The 27480-nt window shown below is 40.6% G+C and overlaps 1 protein-coding gene and 1 long non-coding RNA gene across 13 annotated transcripts in view; one reads left to right on the top strand and one right to left on the bottom strand.

The window, feature by feature from the left end:
* The window catches only part of CDC42SE2 (CDC42 small effector 2), a 116190-nt gene extending 106132 nt beyond the window's left edge, over positions 1 to 10058 (top strand). For all 10 annotated transcript variants that reach the window (XR_004349146.1, XR_004349145.1, XR_004349147.1 and 7 more), the window contains 2 exons: positions 6793 to 6909; positions 7491 to 10058. Coding sequence is in view for 7 of the 10 variants with exons in the window: in XM_032626265.1 (XP_032482156.1) it covers positions 6793 to 6891 (99 nt within the window). In the remaining 3 variants the exon portion in view is untranslated. The remainder of the gene's footprint in view (positions 1 to 6792; positions 6910 to 7490) is intronic.
* LOC116750897 lies at positions 8807 to 26792 on the bottom strand. Of its 3 annotated transcripts, XR_004349150.1 has the most exons (6): positions 26320 to 26792; positions 24174 to 24224; positions 20389 to 20571; positions 11517 to 11660; positions 10608 to 10704; positions 8807 to 8945 (listed from the first exon to the last, which is right to left on the bottom strand). It is a non-coding gene; the product is annotated as an uncharacterized LOC116750897 (long non-coding RNA). The 3 variants fall into 3 exon arrangements; XR_004349149.1 differs by lacking the exon at positions 24174 to 24224; XR_004349148.1 differs by lacking the exons at positions 24174 to 24224; positions 26320 to 26792 and having other exon boundaries at positions 20389 to 22395.
* Positions 26793 to 27480: the final 688 nt, after the last annotated feature.

Genomic DNA, 27480 nt, shown 5'->3' with positions numbered 1-27480 from the left:
ATTAATCCTTTGTTATTTCATTTGCAAATACTTTCTCCCATTCTGAGGGTTGGCTTTTCGTCTTGTTTATTGTTTCCTTTGCTGTGCAAAAGCTTTTAAGTTTAATTAACTCCCATTTGTTTGTTTTGGTTTTTATTTCTGTTAACTCTAGGAGCTGGGTCAAAAAAGATCTTGCTGTGGTTTATATCAAAGAGTGTTTTTGCTATGTTTTCCTCTAAGAGTTTTATAGTGTCTGGTCTAACATTTAGGTCTTTAATTCATTTGGAGTTTATTTTTGTGTATGGTTTTTGGGAGTGTTCTAATTTCATTCTTTTCCATGTAGCTGTCCAGTTTTCGCAGCACCACTTATTGAAGAGGCTCTCCTTTCTCCATTGTATGTTCTTGCCTCTGTTGTTGTAAATTAAGTGACCATATGTGCTTGGGTTTATTTCTGGGCATTCTATCCTGTACCATTGATCTGTACTGGCTTTTGTGCCAGTACCATACTGTCTTCATTACTGTAGCTTTCTTGCCTCCTTTGTTGTAGATTAGGTGACCATAGATTTGTGAGTTTATTTCTGGGTTTTCTATCCTGTTCCACTGATCTCTATTTCTGTTTCTGTGCCTTTACCATACTATTTTGATTACTGTTACTTTGTAGTTAGTCTCAAGTCAGGGAGCCTGATTTCTCCAGCTCCATTTTTCTTTCTCAGGATTGCTTTGATTACTTGGAGTCTTCTGTGTCTTTAATAATTTTTTTGTTCTAGTTCTCTGAAAAACGTCATTGGTAATTTGATAGGGATTGCGTTGAATCTGTAGATTGCCTTGGGTAGTATGGTCATTTTCACAATATTGATTCTTCCAATCCAGGCACATGGTATCTCTCCATCCGTTTGTATCATCTTTACTTTCTTTCATCAGTGTCTTATAGTTTTCTGCATACAGGTCTTTTGTCTCCCTAGTAGGTTTATTCCTAGGTATTTTATTCTTTTTGTTGCAATGGTAAATGGTAGTGTTTCCTTAATTTCTCTTCCAGATTTTTTATCATTAGTGTATAGGAATGCCAGATATTTCTGTGCATTAATTTGGTACCCTGCTACTTTACCAAATTCATTGATTATAGTTTGCTGGTGGCATCTTTGGGGTTCTCTATGTATAGTATCATGTCATCTGCAAACAGTGACAGTTTTACTTCTTTTCCAGTTTTTATTCCTTTTATTTCTTTTTCTTCTCTGATTGCTGGGTCTAGGACTTCGAAAAGTGTTGTGAATGAAAGTGGTGACAGTGGACATCCTTGTCTTGTTCCTGATCTTAGAGGGAACGCTTTCAGGTTTTCACCGTTGAGAAAGATGTTAGCTGTGGGTGTGTCATATATGGCCTCTATTATGTTGAGGTAGGTTCCCTCTGTTCCCACTTGCTGAAGAGCTTTTATCATAAGTCGGTGTTGAATTTTCTCAGAAGCTTTTTGTGTATCTATTGAGATGATCACATGGTTTTCATTCAGTTTATTACTGTGGTGTATGTAGCACACTGATTGATTTGAAGATATTGAAGAATTCTTGCATCCCTGGGATAAATCCCACTTGATCATAATATACGATCCTTTTAATATATTGTTGGATTCAGTTTGCTAGTACTTTGAGTATTTTTGTGTCTCCATTCATTGGTGATACTGGCCTGTAATTTTCTTTTTTGTGTGTGGTGTCTTTGTCTAGTTTCAGTATCAGGGTAGTGTTGGCCTCATAGAATGAGCTTGGGAGTGTTCTTTTCTCCGTAATTTTTTGGAAGAGTTTCAGGAGGGTAGGTGTTAACTGTCCTCTAAATGTTTGATAGCATTTACCTGTGAAGCCATCTGGTCCTGGACTTTTGCTTGTTGGAAGTTTTTTAATCACTGTTTCAATTTCAGTACTTGTTTTTTAATCACTGTTTAATTTCAGTACTGTGAATTTCAGTACTTGTTTTTTGTTTTTTTTGTTTTTTGCAGTATGTGGGCCTCTCACTGTTGTGGCCTCTCCCCTTGCGGAGCACAGGCTCCGGACGCGCAGGCTCAGCGGCCATGGCTCATGGGCCCAGCCGCTCCGTGACATGTGGGATCTTCCCGGACCGGGGCACGAACCCGTGTCCCCTGCATCGGCAGGCGGATTCTCAACCCCTGTGCCACCAGGGAAGCCCTACAATTTCACTACTTGTGATTGGTCTGTTCATATTTTCTTTTTCTTCCTGGTTCAGTCTTGGAAGATTGTACCTTTGTAAGAGTTTGTCCATTTCTTCTAGCTTGTCCATTTTATTGGCATATAGTTGTTTGTAGTCAACTTATGGTCCTTTGTGGTGTCTGTTGTAACTCTTTTTTCATTTCTAATTTTATTGACTTGAATCCTCTCCATTTTTTCTTGGTGGGTCTGGCTAAAGGTTTATTAATTTTGTTTATCTTTCCAAAGAACCAGCTTTTAGTTTTATTGATCTTTCCTATTGTTTTGTCTGTCTGTTTCATTTATTTCTGCTCTGATCTTTATGATTTCTTTCCTTCTACTAACCTTGGCTTTTGTTTGTTGTTCTTTCTCTAGTTGTTTTAGGTGTATGGTTAGGTTGTTTATTTGAGATTTTTCTTGCTTCCTGAGGTACGATTGTAGTTCTATAGACTTTCCTCTTGGAACTGCTTTTGCTGCACCCCCAAAACTTTGGACCATTGTGTTTTCATTGTCATTTGTCTCGAGGTATTTTTTCATTTCTTCTTTGATTTTTTTCAATGATCCATTGGTTGTTTAGTACCATTGTTTAGCCTCCATGTGTTTTTTGTTTGTTTGTTTGTTTTTACATTTTTTTCCCTGTAGTTTCTAATCCCATAGTGCTGTGGTCGGAAATGATGCTTGGTATGATTTCAATTTTCTGAAATTTACCAAGGCTTGATTTGTGACTCAAGATGTGATCTATCCTGGAGAATGCTCTGTGTGCCTTTGAGAATAAAGTATATCTGCTGTTTTTGGATGGAATGTCCTGTAAATATCAATGAAATCTATCTGGCCTATTCTGTCATTTAAAGCTTTTGTTTCCTTATTAATTTTCTGTCTAGATGATCTGTCCGTTGGTGTAAGTGAGGTGTTAAAGTTCCCCACTATTGTTGTGCTACTGTCGATTTCTTCTTTTATAGCTGTTAGCATTTTCCTTATGTATTGAGGTGCTCCTGTGTTGGGTGTATATATATTTGTAATCATTATATCTTCTTGGATTGATCCCTTTACCATTATGTAATGTCCTTCTTTGTCTTGTAACAGTCTATATTTTTATTTTAAAGTTTATTTTGTCTGATATGAGTATCGGTACTGCAGTTTTCTTTTGATTTCCATTTATATGGAATACCTTTTTCCATCCTCTCACTTTTAGTCTGCATGTGTCCCTCGATCTGAAGTGTGTCTCTTGTAGACAGCATATATATAGGTCCTGTTTTTGTTTCAGCCAGTCTATGTCTTTTGGTTGGAGCATTTAATCCATTAACATTAAGGTAATTATTGATATGTACGTACTTGCTATTTTTTAAATTGTTTTGGATTTGTTTCTTAAGGTCATTTTTCTTCCCTTCCTCTTTTATTCTCTTGTGATTTAATGTCTATTTTTTTCTCTTTCTCTCTTTGTCTTTTTTTTGGGGGCTGGCGGGGCATGCTGAGCGACATGCAGGATCTTAGTTCCCAGATCAGGGATTGAATTTGTGGCCCCTGCAATGGAAGTGCAGAGTCTTAACCACTGGTCCACCAGGGAAGTCCCTTGATGTCTTGTCTTTAGTGATGTGTTTGGATTGCTTTTTTCTTTTTTTTGTGTGTAGCTATTCTAGATTTTTGGTTTGTGGTTCCCATGAGGTTTTGCTATAGTCTGTGTATGTACAGGATTGTTTTAAATGGTTGATATCTTTATTTCAAATGCATTTCCAATATCTTGCATAGGTACTCTCCTCATGATTGCTGGTTTTGATATTCTGTTTGTGTGTGGAAGATTTCCTACCTTTACTTTATGTTTGCTTCTGCCAGTGAACTTCCCCATTCGTACTTTCTTGAGTCTAGTTGTGGTCTCTTCTTTTCCACCTAGAGATGTTCCTTTCAGATTTGTTATAATGCTGGTTTGGTGGTACTAAATTCTCGTATCTTTTGCTTGTGTGTAAAGCCTTTTTATTTTTTGGCTGTGTTGGGTCTTTGTTGCCACGTGCTGGCTTTCTCTAGTTGTGGCAAGCAGGGGCTACTCTTGGATGCAGTGTGGGCTTCTCGTTGCAGTGGCTTCTCTTGTTGTGGAGCACAGGCTCTAGGCATGTGGGCTTCAGTAGTCGTGGCACACAGGCTTAGTTGCTTCGTGGCATGTGGGATCGAACCCTTGCATTGGCAGGCAGATTCTTAACAACCGTGCCACCAGGGAGGCCCCTGTAAAGCTTTTGATTTCTCCATCAAATGTAAATGAGAGCCTTGCTGCGTAGAGTATTCTTGGTTGTAGGTTTTTCCCTTTAATCACTTTAAATATATTGTGCCACTTCCTTCTGGCCTGCAGAGTTTATACTGAAAAATCACCTGATAATCTTATGGGGTTTCCCTTGTATGTTGTTTGTTGCTTTTCCCTTGGTGCTTTTAATATTTTTTTCTTTGTCTTTAATTTTTATCAGTTCGATTAATATGCATGTTGGTGCGTTCCTACTTGGGGTCATGTTTTATGGGACGCTGTGCTTCCTGGACTTGAGTGTTTCCTTTCTCATGTTAGGGAAGTTTTTGGCTATAATCTCTTCAGATATTATCTTGGGCCCTTTCTCTCTTCTTGCACCCTTATAATGCAAATGTTGGTATGTTTTAATGTTTCCCAGAGGTCTCTGAGACTGTCCTCATTTCTTTTCATTCTTTTTTCTTTGTTCTGTGGCAGTGATTTCCAACATTGTCTTCCAGCTCACTTATTTTTCTCCCTCAGTCATTCTGCTGTTGATTCCTTCTAGTGTATTTTTCATTGCAGTTATTATATTGTTCGTCTTTATTTGTTCATTACATTTTCTAGCTCTTTGTTAAACATTTCTTGTAACTTCTCAATCTGTGCCTCCATTCTTTTCCCACGATTTTGTATCATCTTTACTATCATTACTCTAAATTCTTTTTCAGGTAGGTTGCCTATCTCCTCTTCATTTAGTTGTTCTTGTGGGTTTTTATCTTGTTGTTTCGTCTGAAACATATTTCTCTGCCATCTCATTTTGTCTCACCTTCTTTGTGGACTCCTTTATGCAGGCTGGAGTATCATAGCTCCTCTTCTGGTGTCTGCCCTCTGGTGGGTGAGAGTGGTCCTCAGGCTTCTGGAGGTTTCCTGGTGGGAGGAGCTGGGTCTTATCCCTCTGGTGGGTGAGAGTGGTCCTCAGGCTTCTGGAGGTTTCCTGGTGGGAGGAGCTGGGTCTTATCCCTCTGGTGGGCAGTGCTGTGTCAAGAGGTGTGTCTGTAGGTAGTTGTGAGCTCAGTATGACTTTAGGCACCCTGTCTGCTGACAGGGTGGATCTGTGTTTCTCTCTTGCTGGTTGTTTGGCAATTGCTTGCTTTTAACTGCACCATTTTTATGTCCTATTCCAAGGAAACTTCATTGGTACATATAAAATTATGTGGTTTTTTTGTTGGTTAATGAAGTCCTGGAGGGTATATGGCACTCCTGGGGCCACTCAGCAAGGTTACAGGTAGAGAAAATGAGTGCACAGGCCTGGAGTTCTGCCTTTATCAGGGTTGAGGATACGATGCCTAGGGTTTCACAGGTTCACTGTCTACTGCTTCTTCCTGGTGTTGTTGTGAGGGTTACATGATGTCATATTTTGAAGCCATCCTGTAAACCTGAGACCAGCCTGTTCCCTGAGGGCTGTTAAGGAGATGTTGGCAGGCTCAGGCAGAGGATGAGTCCAAGTTCAGGGGCTCTAACCACGTGATAAAAGCTGGAGAGAATGATGATTCCACCCTGGGCTCATATGTCTCCTGGGGTGTGGCCTCTGGCTAAACTTGCTTTGAATATTCCAAGTCTTTGGATTCTTATACTCCTTTTCACTTTATCAGACTATACTAAGACTGTATTAAGTATGTAAATTTTACCACATGGACTTTTAAAAAAATTTATTCATTTATGTATTTTTGGCTGCATTGGGTCTTCGTTGCTACACACGGGCTTTCTCTAGTTGTGGTGAGCGGGGGCTACTTTTCATTGCAGTGCGCAGGCTTCTCATTGCGGTGGCTTCTCTTGTTGCAGAGCATGGGCTCTAGTCGCGTGGGCTCCAGTAATTGCAGCACACAGGCTCAGTAGTTGTGGCTCACGGGCTTTGTTGCTCCACGACATGTGGGATCTTCCTGTACCAGGGCTCGAACCTGTGTCCCCTGCACTGGCAGGCGGATTCTTAACCACTGTGCCACCAGGGAAGTCCCACATGGACTTTAAAAGTTTATCTCTGGTTTAGTTTCATTCATATTTATTTTTGAATCTGATTCTAATCCAGGTAATTGAGGTGATCATATATGTGAGGTGTTTGTAAATTAAGGTGTTTGAGGGACAAAGTTGAGTTCATCTCCAAGTGCCTCGTGAATTACAAAACTTTGTTTTTGTAATTGCCAAGTGGAGAAAGTTGCAGGAGTGGGGGGATGGGTGAAGAGGGAGATGTGGCAAAAAAAATGCTTCAGTCACTAGCTTCAGCATTTTGCCTTTAATGAGAACAAGTTTAAGTCTATAAAAGGTACCCTTTTGGGAAAAGCAGCCCAGCTAAAATATTAGGCAAGAATTGCTTACTTGCAGTGGCCCTAGTTCCTGACTGGTTCTGTTCTTGTCCTGTTGCAGGTTAGCTCCATTCAGAACCAGATGCAGTCCAAGGGAGGCTACGGGGGTGGCATGGCTGCCAATGTGCAGATGCAGCTCGTGGACATGAAGGCAGGATAGCCCTGGACCCCTCCTCCAGTGAGTACCTCAGAGCACAGGCTGGAAGTTCACATCATACATGGCCACTAACTAACAGCTGATGACGTAAACAGCCTTAGTTCAATCTTGGGGTTAAAAAATAAATATCTTGTTCTTATGTTTTAAAAACTGTGAACTTCCTAGAAAAGGTAAAAATACTTTAGTTGGCCAAGTGATGACCTTAGGCAGTTACTGCATTTTGAATATTAGTTTCAGGTGGTTGTTTTCCTTATGAGAAACTTTAAATGCTTTAAGACATCTTGTTTGGGGGGAGGCTTTGAGATTCTAGTGACAAGATGTCTCTTATGTGTCCTTTAAACATGAGTGAAGTTACTGAGTATTGATATGGCATGAAATCCCATGTGTAGTGATTTTATATTTAATACCATTACGGATAAATCTTTCATTATAAAGTTTTCAAATTAAAAAGAGAACTGTTAAGAGGCATGAACCCCTAAAGGGTAAAAATCATTTGGATTATGCTTTGGTTTTATAAGTCACTGTGAATGTCTATGTTTTGTTTCCACTGTTTAATTTTTTTTATTGTGATTACTTTTCTTTCCTTTTCAATTGCAAAAAAGTGGGATGGCGTCTTGTTCACCCTGTTGTGATTACTCCAGTGACACGTTACTATTCTGCTCTGAAGAAACTGTTGTCAGAAGAATCCTGCATTTCCTTCAGCTGGCATGCATGCCTTTGGACTCATGGACAGAGTTCTTTGGATTGTGGCTTAATGATTGATTTTTATGAATGTGGATCTGATTTTAGCATGATCTTTTTTGTGAATGCTAGCACTGTTTTGCATTTTCTCCCGCATTTTTAACAATTTCTCTTTCCACCTCCATCCCCTCTGCCTTATGATTTTATTGGTAAGCAAAGAACTGCTATTTTAATTTGTCACCATTTATGTATATTTTGGAAGGTATGAGATCCATAAGCACAATGATCACTTATATTCATTTGAAACTTCAGCAGAGTAGTATCTGCATGCTTTATGAAGTTGCCTGTCTGGGAGCCCATGGGATGCCAGAAATGAACATTTCCTTGCTGCCACGGGCCGATGATACTGCTGCTATGAGAGAAAGGTTAGCTGTGGCACCAAGTCACATCAGTTTCACACAAAAAAAGCAATTTGTAGCTTATTTTAGAAGTATGACTTTTATTTAGAGTTATAATAAGAATAGCTTGCATCATAAGGCATTCATTCTGTTGTAAATGTTCGATATATTTATTTGAGAGCAAGGGCCTGGGATTGTAGACAGGTGTGGTGAGCTGTATCTGTGTGTGTGTGGTAATACCCTCATTGGGTCTGACTCTGAGCGTTGTGATCTTAGCAGCTGTTCATTTCTTTGTGTGCTCATTCTGTGTTCACATGTCTAATATTATGGTATCCAGTTGCTTCCAGTAGCAGTTTGTTGAGCTTTTGGCCTGTATTCCTAACTGTGGATTTCAGTCATTGGCTTCTCCATCTTCCACATATTTTGGGACAATGGAAGTTGCCAGGAGCAACAGTTGACCTGGCTGTGTTGTTGCCTGTGAAAACAACCTGCACGGTGACTTATTAAGGTATTGGTGAGAAACCTTTGGCTCAGGTTCCAAAATACGTTTATTCTTCACAAACTGTATTTTCTGTAAATGCTTCTCCTTCCTGATAAGGGTGTAGTGTTAAGCCAATTAGTGGTTTGTTTTTTCATGAAAATGTTTAAATTACGTCCAGTTCAGCCCTATGTAACAAACAGTTGCATTTGGTAGGAATAACAGTTCATGTAGGAAATGGTGCTTAACTGAAAACTGACTTAGAAAGCTGTAAGAAATTAGGTAATTGTATAAAGGAAGAGATCATTTCTCTTCACCTTAGTCACAGGTTCTTGTGAAACAGGTAACTAACTAAATATTGGGTTTATATAGGCAAAACATGGAAGCATTTCTTCCCCCAGTTCTTTTGGATTTAATTTACCCAGTACAGCAGGCACTAGAATACTCAGTCCTTATAGTTCTTCAATTTTGAGTCTTCGTAGGTATCAATCCCAGAGACACTGTCAAGGAAAAACATATGCTTAGATGCTGAGCAGTCAAAATAGGCATTTTGCAGTTTAATAACTTCCAAACTTGAATTCATCTTATGTCATTAATTGTGTTGATACTGCATTCTGGATTTTGCCTGAGTACCACTGTCATTCTGTTCAGCCAGACAGAGCACTGCAGTGTGAAAGCTTTTTTTAAGGCCTCGTCAGTGCTGGATGCTATGTAGTCTACTTCTATTCTGACTTTGACTTTAGTACAGATTTTATAACTCGTAGAACAATACAGGGAGGCATGGTCCCTTTTCCCCAATTCATGATTTGATTCTTTTTCCCAATCACTCACTTTCCTGATTCTCCAAGGGCCGAATACTCTAGTGAGCACTGGAGCATGGCTCCATGGTAGGCCGAAGGCTGCGCTCTTCAGCCTCTGTTTTGCAGCTGCTGCTGACTTGACAGGCACAGGTAGCCACACTGTGTGCAAGAACACATGCCCAGAAAGGTGCCAGTAATTATAATTACCAACAATTTTAAGATACTAACCTTGGACACAGAGTTTTTATGGAGTTAGCAGGTCCCACCTGGATAAATGGGTTCATTAATCTTGGGAGGTCATTTGCTCCCCATAACAATGTGTGAAAATTGAAGCTAACTAAATATGATTGACTGTTAATACTTTGCTGAAATACATGCTAACAACTGTTAACTAATGACATGCATTCTGTAAAAAAGAGGTGCTTTCCCGTGATGTAGGCCTGAAGTGGTGCCAGTGAGCACAGGTTGGAAATGTGAACTGTGGTGACTGGGTTCAGCATTTCCAATGCAGCATTATCAGTGGGCCTTTAAAGATACTTTGTGAGTATATATTAGCTTTCACTTTTGTTATTAAATTATAGCAGTTCTATTATAGAGAGCAAGTTTGATAGAGAGCAAGTTTGCCTTGATTTGATTTTGTTTAAAATGACTTCTCAGCACCCAGGAGAAAAAATTGACATATTTTTATAATATAAGCATACTTTTTTTGTACATTGTGTTCATTCTTGAATAAAGTAAGTTCAGTGTTGGCTTGTAGATAATAAAAAGAAAGTAAGTATTTGATTTTGTTTCAATAAATGTTTTTCAATCCTGGTTTGGTTAATTCTTTTCTTTCAAGGAGATATTTATTTAATAAATATCACCTTTTTAGCCTTTCTTAGTTATGGCAACTATGTGTTTTGAAAATTTCTACACTTGTAATATCATCTTACAATTTAACAGAATGAACCTAAAAACTCCTACAAACTCCTACTTCCAAACATTTAAAAGTAGGAAGAAAAATACAAAAACCCCCCATTTTTTTTAACAGAGGTAGCCAACCCCCTCAATTTTCCATGCTGAAGCAATTTGTCCTCACACTGTATGTAGGATTTAAATAAGTAAAAATAAAAGTAAGAATTTATGTCCATCATCACAGAATGTATGGGCAGTTTGCTCTGTTCCCATCAGGGGCAGTTTTGTTCCCCAAGAAACATTTGAAAATGTCTGAAGATATTATTTTTGGTGTCAGAAACTAAGGAAGGGGTGCTGTTTGACACCCCTTCTACCCCTGGGAGGCCACTAAATAGCCCCCACAAGAGAGAGATGTCACAGTGCTACAGCTGGGAAACACTGATTTAGAACAAAGCTCTATATACTCACCAGATCTTGTTTGAGAATCTTTCTTTAATGCATTGGTCAGGTACTGAGAATAGGTGAGTTAGGTTTGGCTGTATCATGAGAATTGCCACACAATATTCTAAAATAGAAAAATAAATGAGCAAAGTATCAAGGAAACAATATCTCAAGAAGTTACAGTAACCTTTGTCCTCAGCTCATGGCCAAGGGCTCTAAAGGGAAATTGGATTAAGATGAAAGTATGTGAAGAAACTCATGTTGTATATTAATTAGGAGCTCTATTTTGAGTATATGTTTTTAAAGGATATGCATAAAATGCACAAAAAAGTAGGACAAATCTATAAAAAAACTGTCAGAGACACAGACTGGAATTTGCTAAAATTGTGAAAATGCAAAAGTCTACAAAATTCATATATACCCTGTGCTTAAAAGATACTTTTAGTAGACTAGTAAGAAAGCAATTGAAATTTTTACTTTCAGCTTACTACTGTCTGTCTTCCATCTAGACTGGTCCAATAAGAGAACTTAAACCATTAAGTGACTCATGTTATTAATCTTTTAATATTTTTGCACCTAAACATTGAGTATTCAGGATGTTTCTGAGATGAGGGTTTTGTTGTGGGGTTTTCTGTTTTTTTTTTTTTTTTTTTTTTTTTTTTGCAGTACGTGGGCCTCTCACTGCTGTGGCCTCTCCCGTTGCAGAGCACAGGCTCCGGACGCCCAGGCTCAGCGGCCATGGCTCACAGGCCCAGCCGCTCCGCGGCACACGGGATCCTCCCGGACCGGGGCACGAACCCGCGTCCCCCGCACCGGCAGGCGGACTCCCAACCACTGTGCCACCAGGGAAGCCCTCTGTTGTTTTTTAAATGCTTTTAACAGATACAAGCAACCTCTGGGCTCCTACCTCTGGGCTCCTTTTGACCCTACCCTTACCTCTCAATTGCATCATCTTGATAGTGTTCTAGCTGATCTGCCTTTGATGTCCAAAAGATACTTCCTAAGAAGATCCAAATGTTTGATCTGGGACTTCACAATTAGTGTAAGAGTGGTACCAAAGAAAGGATGATTTTAGTCTCACTGAAAGATAAAAGGAAGAGAGTAAAAAGTGTCAATTCTAACCCAAAATTTTCTCCTCTAATTCCAAGCTCCAGAGTTGTTAACAACTAGAGCTTTTACTCCTCACTAAACCTCCTCAGTTCACCAGCTTTAGATAGGTGAATACACTGAACTCCTAGGCACTGGTTTTTACTTTTGTTTTTGCTCCTTTACAGCAGCAGCAAGTAAGATACTTCTTTCAAAATCTTCAGAGCTTGACCTAGTTAGTTACCTTTTTCTTTTTTTTAATTTATTTCTCTTTTTATTTTTGGCTGTGTTCAGTCTTCATTGCTGGGCATGGGCTTTCTCTAGTTGCAGTGCACAGGCCTCCTATCACAGTGGCTTCTCTTATTGCAGAGCATGGGCTTTAGGTGCACAGGCTTCAGTAGTTGTAGCATGCAGTCTCAGTAGTTGTAGCTCACGGGCCCTAGAGCACAGGCTCAGTAGTTGAGGCGCACAGGCCAGCATGTGGGATCTTCCTGGACCAGGGCTCAAACCTGTGTCCCCTGCATTGGCAGGCGGATTCTTAACCACTGAACCACCAAGGAAGCCCCTAGTTACCTTTTTCTTAATGTTCCTAATTGAAGCCATGTAAACACATCCATCTTTGTGTGCCAGAAATCTCTGGCATTCCTATACACTAATGATGAAAAATCTGAAAGTGAAATCAAGAAAACACTCCCATTTACCATTGCAACAAAAAGAATAAAATATCTAGGAATAAACCTACCTAAGGAGACAAAAGACCTGCAGAAAATTATAAGACACTGATGAAAGAAATTAAAGACGATACAAATAGATGGAGAGATACACCATGTTCTTGGCTAGGAAGAATCAACACTGTGAAAATGACTCTACTCCCCAAGGCAATCTACAGATTCAATGCAATCCCTATCAAACTACCACTGGCATTTTTTACAGAACTAGAACAAAAAATTTCACAATTTGTATGGAAACGCAAAAGACCCCGAAGAGCCAAAGCAATCTTGAGAACGAAAAACGGAGCTGGCAGAATCAGGCTCCCTGACTTCAGACAATACTACAAAGCTACAGTAATCAAGACAGTATGGTACTGGCACAAAAACAGAAATATAGATCAATGGCACAGGATAGAAAGCCCAGAGATAAACCCACACACATACGGTCATCTTATCTTTGATAAAGGAGGCAAGAATATACAGTGGAGAAAAGACAGCCTCTTCAATAAGTGGTGCTGGGAAAACTGGACAGGTACATGTAAAAGTATGAAATTAGAACACTCCCTAACACCACACAAAAATAAACTCAAAATGGATGTAAGGCCAGACACTATCAAACTCTTAGAGGAAAACACATAGAGAAATGGAAATAAACAAGTGGGACCTAATGAAACTTAAAAGCTTTTTGTACAGCAAAGGAAACCATAAACAAGACAAAAAGAAAACCCTCAGAATGGGAGAAAATATTTGCAATTGAAGCAAATGACAAAGGATTAATCTCCAAAATTTACAAGCAGCTCATGCAGCTCAATATCAAAAAGAACAAACAACCCAATCCAAAAATGGGCAGAAAACCTAAATAGACATTTCTCCAAAGAAGATATACAGATTGTCAACAAACACATGAAAGAATGCTCAACATCACTAATCATTAGAGAAATGCAAATCAAAACTACAATGAGGTATCACCTCCCACCAGTGAGAATGGCCATCATCAAAAAATCTAGAAACAATAAATGCTGGAGAGGGTGTGGAGAAAAGGGAACCCTCTTGCACTGCTGGTGGGAATGTAAATCGATACAGCCACTATGGAGAACAGTATGAAGGTTCCTTAAAAAACGAAAAATAGAACTACCGTATGACCCAGCAATCCCACTACTGGGCATATACCCTGAGAAAACCATAATTCAAAGAGTCATGTACCAAAATGTTCATTGCCACTCTATTTACAATAGCCAGGACATGGAAGCAACCTAGGTGTCCATCAACAGATGAATGGATAAAGAAGATGTGGCACATATATACAATGGAATATTACTCAGCCATAAAAAGAAACGAAATTGAGTTATTTGGAGTGAGGTGGATGGACCTAGAGTCTGTCATACAGAGTGTGAAGTAAGTCAGAAAGAGAAAAACAAAATACCATATGCTAACACATATGTATGGAATCTAAGAAAGAAAAAAAGGTCATGAAGAATCTAGGGGCAAGAGACGGGAATAAGACACAGACCTACTAGAGAATGGACTTGAGGATATGGGGAGGGGGAAGGGTAAGCTGTGACAAAGTGAGAGAGTGGCATGGACATATATACACTACCGAACGTAAAATAGATAGCTAGTGGGAAGCAGCCGCAGAGCACCGGGAGATCAGCTCTGTGCTTTGTGACCACCTAGAGGGGTGGGATAGGGAGGGTGGGAGGGAGGGAGGGAGATGCAAGAGGGAAGAGATATGGGAACATATGTATAACTGATTCACTTTGTTATAAAGCAGAAACTAACACACCATTGTAAAGCAATTATACTCCGATAAAGATGTTAAAAAAAAAATCTGTGTGCCTTTCAAATGTCTGAGCTGACTGAATCCTTTACCCTAGACCCTAGCTCTGTGCTTTGAGCTCCCCAGGGCCCGTCCACCTTTGATGAGGTGCATGGACCACTTTGTTGGCTGCAGCATGTTCAGGCAGTGTCAGGACATATTGTTTTTAAAGAAAACCAGAAACAACACCCACAATATTTTACTTTTCAGAAATAGTGAATAAAAGCTTAGTCTGTTAGGGATGTTATGACAAAATACCCCAGATTTGGGTGGCTTATAAACAACAAAGTTACTTCTCACAGTTCTGGAGGCTTAAATTCTGAGATCAGGGTGCCAGCAACAGTCAGGTGAGGGCCCTCTGCCAGATGCAGATTTTTCATATCTTCACCTGGTGGGAGTGCTGGGGAGCTCTCTGGAGTCTCCTGTATCCAGCGCTAATCCCATTCTTTAGTTACACCCTTGTGACTGAAGCACTTCCCAAAGGCTGCACCTTGTAATACCATCACCTTTGGGAGTTAGAATTTCAACATGAACTCCAGGGGGCACACTACCATTCAGAACATAGCACAAAAGGTACAGGGAGCGAGTGGCTGTAGACATCCTAAATTTGAGGGGAAAAATGGGAATATAAACACAAGGGGCTCAACAACTCAAAGTGGGATACATCCAGAGAGGCCCACACCAAGATTTAATCAAACTATCAAAAAAGTCAAAGACAATCTTAAAAGCACCAAGAGGAAAGTAATACAAAAATCCTCAACAAAATAATAGCAAACAGAATTCAACAGCACATTAAAAGAATTATACATGATGACAAAAGGATTACACATGATGACCAAGTGGGATTTATTCCAGGAGTGCAAGAATGGCTCAATAAAGTCAATCAATGTAATATACCACATTTGCAGAATGACAGTGAATAAAAACCCATTTGATCATCTCAGTGTGACAAAACTCAATACCCTTTTGCAATAAAAACACTCAACAACCTAGGAGTAGAAGGAAATAAACAAAATGAAGACCATATATGAAAAGCCCACAGGTGGTATTCATATTCAATGATGAACACGACTGAAAGCTTTTCTTTTAATATCAGGAACAAGACACAGATGTCTGCTTTCACCACTTTGACTGAACAAAATAACTGGAAGTCCTAGCCAGAGCAGTTAAACAAGAAAAAGAATTAAAAGGCAGTTACCTTGCTTCACACACAACATGATCTGATATGTAGAAAGCCCTAAAGATTACAGCTCACACACATACCTGTTAGAACAAATAAATTGACAAAGTGGCAAGATACAAAATCAACACACAAAAATCAGTTGTTTTTGTGCCCTAACAATGAACAATCCAAAAAAGGAAATTAGGAAAACGATTCCATTTACAATAGAATCAAGAAGAATAAAACACTTAGGAATAAATTTAACCAAGGAGGCAAAAGACTTCTGTGCTGAAAACTACAGAACATTAGTGAAAGAAATTAGACACAAACAAAAGACATCCTCTGTTTATGGACTGAAAGACTTAATACTGTTAAGATGTCAGCAGTATCCAAAATGATCTACAGATTTAATGCACTCTATCAAAATCCCAGTGGCATCTTTTTTTCCAGAAATAGAAAAATCCATCCTAACATTCATATGGACTCTCAGGGGACCCTGAAGAGTCAAAATAATGTTGAAGAAGCAAAAGTTGGAGGTGCCACACTTGATTTTAAAACAATATAAATCTACAGTAATTAAAACAGTGTAGTACTGTCATAAAGAGACATATAGACCACTAAAATAGGAAGCCCAGAAATAAACTTCCCTATGTCTGGTCAAATGACTTTCAACAAGGATGCTAAGACCACTCAATGGATTAAAGCCAATCTTTTCAACAAACAGTGCTGGGAAAATTGGATATCCACATACAAAAGAATAAAGATGAACCATGTCATCGTATGTTTAGGCTACTACGACAAAATACCACAGACTGGGTATCTTATAAACAACAGAAATTTATTTCTTATAATTCTGGAGGCTGGGAAGTCAAAGATCAAGGTGCCAGCATGGTTGCCTTCTGGTGAGGGCCCTACTTCCTAGCTCATAGCCAGTGCCACCTTGCTGTGTCCTCACATGGTGCAAGAGGCAAGGGATATCTCTGGAGCCTCTTTTATAAGAGCACCAATTCCATTCAGGGCAGAGCTTCCATGACTTAAGCACTTTCCAAAGGCCAACCTACTAACACCATCACATAGGGCATTAGGATTTCAACATATCAATTTTGGGGGGATACAGGCATTCAGACTAGCAGACCATTACCTTAAATGATATACAAAAAATGGATCAAAGACATAAACATAAGACCTAAAACTATGAAACTCTTAGAAGAAAACACAGGAAAAGCTTCATGACAGTGCATATGGCAATCATTTTTTTGGATAAGACACCAAAAGCAGAGGCAACGAAAGTAAACAGAGAAAAACTGGACTCCTTCAAAATTAAAAACTTGTGTGCATCAAAAAAATACAATCAACAGAATAAAAAGGAAACCTATAGAATGGGAGAACATTATTTATGTATCCTATATCTGATAAAAGGTTATATCCAGCATATACAAAGAACTCCTACCACTCAATTACAGAGAACAAACAGCTCAGTTAAAAAGTGGGCAAAGGACTTGAATAGACATTTCTCCAAAGAAGAGAAATGGCCAATAAGCACATAAAAAGATGCTTAACGTCACTAATCATGAGGGAAATGCAAATCAAAACCATAATGAGATAGCATCTCATAATAAGATGGCTCTGGTAAAAACAAACAAAATAATGTGTTAGGATATGGAGAAATTGGAACCCTGTGCATGTTGGTGGGAATGTAAAATGGTGCAAATGCCATGGAAAACTATGGAGGGCCCTCAAAAAATTGAAAACACTACCATATGATCTTACTTTTGGGTATATATAGAAAAGAATTGAGAGCAGAGTTTCAAAGAGATATTTGTACACTCATGATTACAGCAACATTATTCACAACAGCCAAGATGTAGAGGTAACTCAAGTGTTCATCGACAGCTGAATGGAAAAATAAAATGCGGTATATACTTAACAATGGAGTATTATTCAGCCTTAAAAAAGAAACCATGCCGATGCAGGGGACACGGGTTCGTGCCCCGGTCCGGGAAGATCCCACATGGCGCGGAGCGGCTGGGCCCATGAGCCATGGCCGCTGAGCCTGCACGTCCGGAGCCTGTGCTCTGCAATGGGAGAGGCCACAACAGTGAGAGGCCTGCATACCACAAAAAAAAAAAATCTGACACATCCAACAATGTGAATGAACTTTGAGGATGTGATGCTGAGATAGGCTGGGACCTGGGATCCTCTACTGGAGTGCTTGCACCTGGACAAACATCTCCTTGAGCAGTAGGATACAAAGAAACTATAAGTGACTAAAAATAACTGCATACAGGAGCAGTTGGGGCATCATGACCACTATACGAGCTTTGTGAGGAGGCAGTAGTGAGCAAGTCCGCCATTTTGGGGGTGCCGGGAGCAAAAGCAGGGTACTGTACATGATCCCTGCACACGGCACCACCAAGGGGAACAGACCACCTAAGCTCTGCCTCCTGCCCAACCCATGGACCTGCCCGTTATCCCATTTAAGGACCCAAGCATTTCCTCCTGGGGAGTGGGCAAGGATGTCTGTTTCTTGCTTTGACTCCCTCGTGCTGCAACATGAGCCCCAGTAATGCCTTGCCTGAAATTCTCTGGCCTCTTATGAATGTCTATTGATTAAAGAGTCCAAGGGCCTGGGTCGGTAACAATTCCACTTCTGTGAGGTGTATCGGGTAGTCAAATTCTTAGAAAGTCAAAGAACAGATTAGGTGAACTTGATCAAAGGCAAGAGCAGAGTGGGAAAATAAAGAGAAGGGAAACATTAACTAAAGTATGACATTTACGTTCTAATCAAGTGTCCACTGAGAACTGCCTCCAAGTAGACTTGGACATACAGCTGAGAAATGCAAATCAACCACCTGACATCCTTTTCTCTATTCCTTCCTCCTAAGTGCAAACTTGGGATAAACTCTAATTGAGATCACTTGTGCCCAACATGCTGTGCCACCAGAAACGATGCTTTCAGGATTGACATCTTATTAAAAAGGTTCATGGGAACATGGCCATCACAAGAACCAAAGACCCCAAAAGAGGCCATGTCAGCAACTGCCCAATACCTCAGGACTAAGGTGCTGTAGGAGTTCCATGCAGGCTGTAAAAGCCATTACACACGAGGTCTTTGTTTGCTAGATGCCACTCATAAGGTGATGCCTGATGCTTCATACGGAGCACCCTCACCGTGCCTGGCACATAGCAGGGACTTAAGGGATAAACGCATCATGCATATCTACGGAAAGACCATTTGATGTTTTCCATTAAAGCCTCATACCATACACAGGATTGGACATAGATGTTGACCTAGTGTCCCATGTGAAAAACACCATGTGCAAAAAAAAATTCTGTGACGTGGACGTGGGCCTCTCCTAGCGTGCTGGCACTAAGGAAGGGGAGACCCCAGTGCAGCCCAGCCAGTTACTCTAGGAAATCAGTGAGTGTCAAACACAACGTGTTCTAGGATTAGACAGACCTGCTTAACCTGGGATTTTAGAATGCAGGCTGTGCTTACTCTTCCCTGACTCTGGCACCCTCCTTTCTCTGCTCAGTAGTGGGGACCTCTGTGGAGAGCTCTCTCCTGCCTCGCAGTCTCTGCAGCTCTCAGGTACAGTGAACAACCAGAGAACAGCAGGTATGTCAGTCTAGCTCAACGACACCCTTGGTGGTTCATAAAATGAAGGACTTACAAGGACTGTACAGAGAAAATCAGCAGCATAGGCTTCTGGTGAAATAGGTGGTAAAAATACTAACAAAAGTATGATCTCTATTTTCTTTCCAATTTTAAGAAACACAGAAGGTGGAACTTCCAGTACAGGTTCAATTATTGGCTTATTCATTAGACTTTGGTTCCAGATTGCCAAAACACTGCAGGCCTTGCCTCATGGAAGGGAGGAGGGCCTGGCTGTGGGGCTACGTGAGAAGATGGGACACCGGAGGGAGAAGGTGAGGAGACATTTAGTAAACACCAGTCACCTGCTAGGCGTGGGCTTGGCTCATTCTCAAAACCATCCTATTTAATAAGAGCTTTTACTCTCCCAATGTCATAGATGATGGGACAGATGATTAGAGGGTAAATAACCTGCTCAAGGTCAAATAGCCAATAACTGGGCATAGAAGTCTTACAGTTTATGATGAATGTCATGGGGTCATACAGGAGCTGGCCTTGACCTACATGCTAGGAATTCCAAGGAATGCCTCACACTGGCCCGCGTGCAGTCATGTAAACACGTACACACGTGTATGAGGCGACTTGCAGTCTCACACAAACCCCATGGATTGGGAAAGGAATAGTTGCCTTTAAAAAGGGAATGGGGCAATTCCTCGGTGGCACAGTGGTTAAGAATCCACCTGCCAATGCAGGGGACATGGGTTCGAGCCCTGGTCCAGGAAGATCCCACATGCCGTGCAGCAACTAAGCCCGTGTGCCACAACTACTGAGCCCACGTGCCTAGAGCCCATGCTCCGGAACAAGAGAATCCACCATAATGAGAAGCCCGCGCACAGCAACGAAGACCAAACGCAGCCAAAAATAAAATATAAAATAAATAAATTTATTCAAAAAAATAAGTAAAAAATAAAAGGAATGAAGACTTGTTTTAAGACAAGGAAAGTCAGGAAGCCTTGTAGGGCAAAATGCAGGAGTGGGGTTAAGAACAGGGGTTAAGTCCGCATCCTTCAGCTGCTTGCCAGTGCCTATCTCAAAGGAGACGAGGTTTACAGATGAGAAGACAGACAAAGGGCAGAAAAGAGAGGATTCTAAGCCACTCTGCTGGACTTCCGGCTCTCCTCCACTGTCACCTGAATGGAGAGAGAATACCTGGCTCTGAAGCCTCAAACCTTCTGCTCCTCAGAAGCCCAGACCCAACACTGCATTCCAGACCCTGGAGACCTGGGAAGACGCCATACTCTTTAAGCCAAAAGGTGTCGGCAGGACAGGGTTCAGGATGACCCAACACAAAATATTTTTTAAATTGGAAAATTAAAAATACTGAAAAGAAAATAAGCAGTAACCCAGAATGCCAGGAACAGCCTAGCAGCAGAACCTACCCTGAGGTCCAGGCTGCAGTGGGCTTGCGGGCTTTGGGGAGGTCAGAAGCCAGAAAGCAGGTTCAGTGTTCAGCTCCAAGCAGTGAGTCCACACAGGATTCCCAGCCTCCTGCCATCCTGAGCACCTGGGTCCTCAGCAGATCTCCAGACCACAACCCAGCATCTGTCCCCTGCATGCGCTTCCTGGAACAGAAAGAGTTCTTTGGTCCATCTTGTTTATTACTCTGCCTCTCAAAGGAAGCCCTGAGCTCAAATAGGATTTACATATCTAACCTTGGTGAAGACAGAAAAATAACTGCTTTCAAGTTTGTCAGCTCCTCAGCATGATGAAGCCCCAGGGTTTTAGTGAGATGAGTGCTTGACAAGCTGGAGTTAAAACCTAAGGGTAAGTTTCCCTGTGAGTTTTTGCCCTTGGTGTAAATCTCAGTGCTGACTAGCAACTTGGTCTCTAGTGCCCTAGGGGGTTTTATGGATGAGACACAGGAGGAGAGAGCATTTGGAGTTTGGGTTTATTAGGTATGTGCAACTGCCCTCAACATACTTCTGGTCTCAAAGGAGTTGAAACCCTCTATTACTGCCTATGAGTTTCCCTCTCCCTCTCTAGCTGCAGCCACCACAACTATTTCATTTGTTAATCCTTCTTGGGTTAGATTTCTGCAGGGCATTAAAAAAAAAAAACTGTGGTAAAATACACAAACATAAATTTACCATTGTAACCATTTTTGAGTGCACATTTCATTAGTGTTACATACGTTTACATTATTGTGCAACCAACTTCCAGAACATTTTCATCTTGCAAAACACCGAACTCCCTATTTTTCTCTCCCCAGCCTTTGGCAATAACAGTTCTATTTTGTGTGTCTATGTATGTGACTACTCTAGACACCTCACACAAGCAGAATCATAGCAGTATTTGCCGTTTTGTTACTGGCTTATTTCACTTAACCTAACATCTGTTTTCAAGGTTCATCTATGTTGTAGCATGTATCAGAATTTCCTTCCTTTTTAAAGTTGAGTAATATTCCATTTACATATATACCACATTTTATTTATGAATTTACCCATCAATGAACATTTGGGTTGCTTTCACTTCTTAGCTATTGTGAATAATGCATGTGTACAAATCTTTCTTTGAGATTCTGCTCTCAGTTCTTTTAGAGGTTGTATTGTTATCAACTTTTTCAGGAACCTCCATATTGTTTTCCATCGGGGATGGAACCACATTTTACATTCCCACCAAGAGTGCACAGGGTTCCAGTTTCTCCACATCCTTCTCAACACTTGTAATTTTCTAGTTTTTGTGTTGTTTTTGAGCATAGCCATCTTAATGGATGTGAGGTATATTGTAGTTTTTTGCATTTCCTTCTTGAGTAGTGATGTTGAGCATCTTTTCATGTGCTTACTGGCCATTTTTCTCTCTTCCTTGAAAAATTTCTATTCAAGTCCTTTGCGCATTTTAAAATTGTGGGTTTTATTTAACAACTTCAAATCTTTTTGAAGTATTACATATTTCTAATATTATATCATACATATCTCAAGCATGAAAATATAAAATTCACACTCTGTTCTCATTAGTGTAGAATGGAATCTGAGGCTCTCTTAATGACAATACTGTCATTATAAACAAATTTGGAAAACAAAATTTAAGAGAGAATGAGTGTCTTGTCCAGCATTTGTTCAGTGATAACCCTCAGCGATCCCTGAGCTGCAGCCTGTTGCTGCCCCCAACTGCTTTGTGAGTTCTCTGCCTTTTAGAGTTTTCAGGTTCCTCCCCTCTCAGGTTGTCTTAATCACATTCTTATCTCTATGAATATGCTTCTCTCAAGTTTTCCACTCACAGTTTTAAGTTCTGACTTCCAGTGTGCTTTAGTTTAGGGAACAAGAGAGCTCTGAGTCTCATTAACAAGTCAAGAATATAAATTTAATGTATTTTCTACATGGAATCATTTTGGTTTTGGAGTATCTTTGTTTGTTTGTTTTGCAGTACGCGGGCCTCTCACTGTTGTGGCCTCTCCCGTTGTGGAGCACAGGCTCCAGACGTGCAGGCTCAGCGGCCATGGCTCATGGGCCCAGTCGCTCCGCGGCATGTGGGACTTTCCCGGACCGGGGCACGAACCCGCGTCCCCTGCATCGGCAGGCGGACTCTCAACCACTGCGCCACCAGGGAAGCCCTGGAGTATCTTGATTATATTTAGAATAGTTGAGGTTGTCCGATAAATGACAATTAGATAAAGGAGGTATTGGCCAGCCAAGACTATATTAGGCACAGAAATGAAATTCTAGAAAAGGAGATGAGATGAAGAATCAGGGTAAAAAACTACTGAGGTATGAAGAGGGAAAAGAGGGAGGGAGGGAGACAGAGAAAGGCAGGGATAAACAGCTCATAATTACTGAGAAAACTTCTAGGGGGCTGGGCATTGCCAGAGGACTGTGCTTGCATTAACTCATTTTATCCTCATAGCCTATGGGATAGGTTATTGTTGTTAACCTGATTTGAGGATGAGAGAACTAAGGCACAGGGAACATACACAGCCTCCCCAAGGTCATACAGCTAACAAACGATATATTAGTTATCTTTTGCTATACAGTAAATTACCACAAATTCAACAGCTTAAACTAGCACAGTTTCAGTGCATCAGGAGTCTGAAATTCAGTGGGTCAGCTTGGCTGGGTAGTCAAGGTGTCAACTGGGCTGTGCTTGAATCTGGAGGCTTAACTAGGGAAAAAGTCACTTAAGCTCATTCAGGTTGTTGGCAGAATTCATTAACTTGTAGAACTGAGGGCTCCGGCTTCTTGTGGACTGTTGGCTGAAGAGGTATCTGCATCTCCATGTTCATTGCAGCATTACTGACAAAACTGCCAAGATCTGAAAACAACCTAAGTGTCCGTCGACAGATGAACTCATAAAAACTATGGGGCATGTGCACATACACATACTTTTCCTGTACGCACACACAGAGTAATATTATTCAGCCTTACAAAAGAAAAAATCTGCTATTTGTGACAACATGCATGAACCTTATGCTGAGTGAAATAAGCCAACCATAGAAAAATATTGCATGATCTCACTTACATGTGGAATCTGGTGGTTGCCAGGGTTTGAGGGGGGTGGGGAAGAGAGGAGATGTTGGTCAAAGGGTACAAAGATTCAGTTATGTGGGATGAGTAAGTTCTGGAGTGGTATTGTATACCATGGTGACTAGTTAGTAATACTGTATTGTATACTTGAAATTTGGTAAAAGAGTTGATCTTAAGTGTTCTCACCACACACATAAATTGTAACTATGTGAGGTGATGGATATGTTAATTAGCGTAATTGTGGTAATCATTTCACAATGTATACATGTATCAAATCATCACATTGTATAGTGTACACTATACACTAAATGTTTATGACCCCCACCCCCAATTCTGTATGTTGAAATCCTAATCTCTGGAGGTGATATTAAAAGGTAGGGCTGGGCTTCCCTGGTGGCGCAGTGGTTGAGAGTCTGCCTGCCAATGCAGGGGACACGGGTTCGTGACCCGGTCCGGGAGGATCCCACATGCCGCGGAGCGGCTGGGCCCGTGAGCCATGGCCGCTGAGCCTGCGCGTCTGGAGCCTGTGCTCCGCAACGGGAGAGGCCACAACAGTGAGAGGCCCGTGTACCGCAAAAAAAAAAAAAAAAAAAAAAGGTAGGGCCTTTGGAGGTGACTAGGTCATGAGGGTGAAGCCCCAGAGAGATCCCTCGCCCCTTCTGTTCTGTGAGGACACACCATTTATGAACCAAGAAAAAAGTTCTCACCAGACATCAAGCCTGCCAGCATCTTGATCTTGGACTTCTCAGCCTTCAGAACTGTGACAAAGAAATTTCTGTTGTTTATAAGCCACCCAGACTATGACATTTTGTTACACCAGCCCAAATGGACTAAGACATACATCTAAAATATACACAGGGACTTCCCTGGTGGTCCAGTGGTTAAGACTCCACCTTCCAATGCAGGGGACACAGGTTCGATCCCTGGTCGGGGAACTAAGATCCCACATGCCACGGGGCAACTAAGCCCGTGCGCTCTAGAGCCCGTGCACCACAACTAGAGAGCCTGCGTGCCGCAATTACTGAGCCTGCATGCTCTGGAGCCTGGGTGCCGCAATTAGAGTCCGTGCACCACAACTAGAGAGCCCCACAACTAGAGAGAAGCCCGTGTGCCGCAACTATTGAGCCCACGCGTTCTGTAGCCCACGTGCAGCAACTACTGAGCCCGCATGCTTTGGAGCACACACACCACAACTAGAGAGAAGCCGCGCACCACAATGAAGAGCCAGCATGCCGCACCTAAGACCTGATGCAGCCAAATAAATAAACATATTTTTTTAAAATGTAGTCACTGCTTGAGATAACCCCTGTACGCATCTGGTTGAGAAAGAAAGGGGATTAAATAAATAAAAATGAAACATACACAATTTTTATTTGCCAAGTATATAACTCAGTAAAGCAAGAGAGGGACTTCCCTGGTGGCACAGTGGTTAAGAATCTGCCTGCCAATGCAGGGGACACGGATTCAAGCCCTGGTCCAGGAAGATCCCACGTGCCATGGAGCAACTAAGCCCGTGAGCCACAACTATTGAGCCCACGTGCCACAACTACTGAAGCCCACACACCTAGAGACCATGCTCCACAACAAGAGAAGCCACCGTGATGAGAAGCCCACGCACCGCAACCAAGAATAGCCCCTGCTTGCTGCAACGAGAGAAAGCCCGTGCACAGCAATGAAGACCCAATGCAGCCAAATTAATTAAAAAATAAAGCAAGAGAAAAAAATAAACAAAAAATACTTAAAACACTTAAAAATAAACCTTATATGAGAAATACGAAAGCCCTTAAACACACAACAATAAAATAGAGCAACAGAAAATCGAAATAAATGGAGGCATATACTGAGTTCACAGATAGGGAGACTAAATTTTATGAAGGTGTTAATTTTCTTCAAGTTGGTAAGAAAATCCCATTCAAAACCACAATTGTTTGCATGTGCGTGTTTGTATGTGTGCATATAAATTGATAAGCTGGTTGTAAAACTCATTTGGAAATACAATGATACAAGAATAGTTAACATGTTTTTGAAAAAGAACAGTGTCAAAAAACTTTCTCTACCAGATATTAATATGTATTATAATAAGAGAGTAATTAAGACAATGTGGTACTGGGGAATGGAAGAACAAATAGGCTGATAAAAGAGAACACAGACCCCAGATACACTTATAAACATATAGACAACTGATATCACTGAAGTGCAGTGGAAAAAGTACTTATCTTTTCAATAAATGGTGCAGGAACAATCTGTAGATCTGAGAATAAAACCTGACATCTACCTCACACTATACACAAAAACCTATTCCAGATATACTTCAGAGCTAAATTTAAAAGGCAAAACATCCAAGTATCTAAAAGATAACACAAATATGTTGTTGTACAGAAAGACTTCTTAAATAGAGCACAAACAAAGCACTAACCATAAAGGAAAAGAATAAATTTCTCTAGTTCAAAATTAAGAACTTCCCTTCATCAAGAGACACCACTAAGGCTATGACAAAGCAAGCCACAGAGGGAGAGAGAATATCTGCCATAGATATAACAGATGAAGGAGTCATATCTAGAATATATAAAGAATATTTACAAATTGCTAAGAAAAAATAAACTCAAAAACATTTCATAACAGTGCAAATTCAATGGCTCATACAAATCTGAAAAGCTCAACCCCATTAACAATAAGGGAAATCAAAACCACAGAAAAACACCATTATATACCCACCAAAATGGTCAAAGTTAGGAAGATCAAAAATACCAAGTAGTCAGAAAGGATGAGCAGCTGCCAGGAGTCTTTGGAGTATGTTGTTCAGTGTAGACTGTAGAAGTTTAATTGGCTTTAATTGGCTTTTATATATATTACCTGCTTTCCATTCCTGTTCAGAGTTGGGCCATTTGTATTTTCTGGAAGATTTCCTTTGGGAGCCCTGGAAAAAAACACCACTCATCAAGTATTCCAAATCCTATGTCCAGATGTACAAACACTGTATTAGGAAATAGCTGTATCCACACTGACCATTATCATCTGAAGATTATCCAAACAGAATTTGTCTAAAATTCCATATTTTCTGTTTAGAAATGCTTCCATTTCATTACCTCTGTGAAGGAGGAGTCTTCTGAAATATTTCACTATGCTGCAGACATATCTGGAAACATCGTTAAGAAATTACCTTGTTCTACTTTTTTTTTTTGTTTTTGAGGAATTACATCATTTAGCAAGAAATTTGAGGAAGGTGAGCTTGCAAAAGAAACTAAAAAAATATATGTATATGTACACACACATACATTTTCTTTATCCATTCACCCATCAATGGACACTTAGCTTGTTTGCGTATCTTGCTTCTGTGAATAATGCTGCAATGAACATGAGAGGCCAGGTATCTCTTTGAAAAAATGATTTCTTTTCCATTGGATATATACCCAGAGATGGGGTTGTTTGGTCATATGGCAGTTCTATTTTTAATTTTTTGAGGAACTTCCATACTGTTTTCCATAATTGTAAACTTGAAATGTGTTAAGAGAGTAGATCTTAAGTGTTCTCACTACAAAAAAAGGTAACTGTGTGAGATGATGAGTGCATTAGCTGTGATTATCATTTCACAATGTGTATGTATATAAAATTACCACAGTATAAACTTTAACAACTCACATTGCACAAACTAAAATAAATTAAAAAAAAAAAAAGGGACTTCCCTGGTGGCTGAGTGGCTAAGAATCTGCCTGCCAATGCAGGGGAAACGGGTTTGATCCCTGGTCCAGCAAGATCTCATATGTCACGGAGCAACTAAGCCCATGTGCCAAAATTACTGAGCCTGTGATCTAGAACCCACGAGCCACTACTGAGCCTGTGTGCCACAACTACTGAGCCCACATGCCTAGAGCCTGTGCTCTGCAACGAGAAGCCACTGCAACGAGACGCCCGCGCACCGCAACGAAGAGTAGTCCCTGCTTGCCGCAACTAGAGAAAGCCCGCGTACAGCAATGAAGACCCAAAGAGTTAGCGTCTCCTCACAACTAGGGCACC

Source organism: Phocoena sinus, chromosome 3 (genome assembly GCF_008692025.1).
Source record: "Phocoena sinus isolate mPhoSin1 chromosome 3, mPhoSin1.pri, whole genome shotgun sequence".
In the NCBI taxonomy this organism is placed as follows: domain Eukaryota; kingdom Metazoa; phylum Chordata; class Mammalia; order Artiodactyla; family Phocoenidae; genus Phocoena; species Phocoena sinus.
This window is presented reverse-complemented; position numbering and strand designations above follow the sequence as displayed.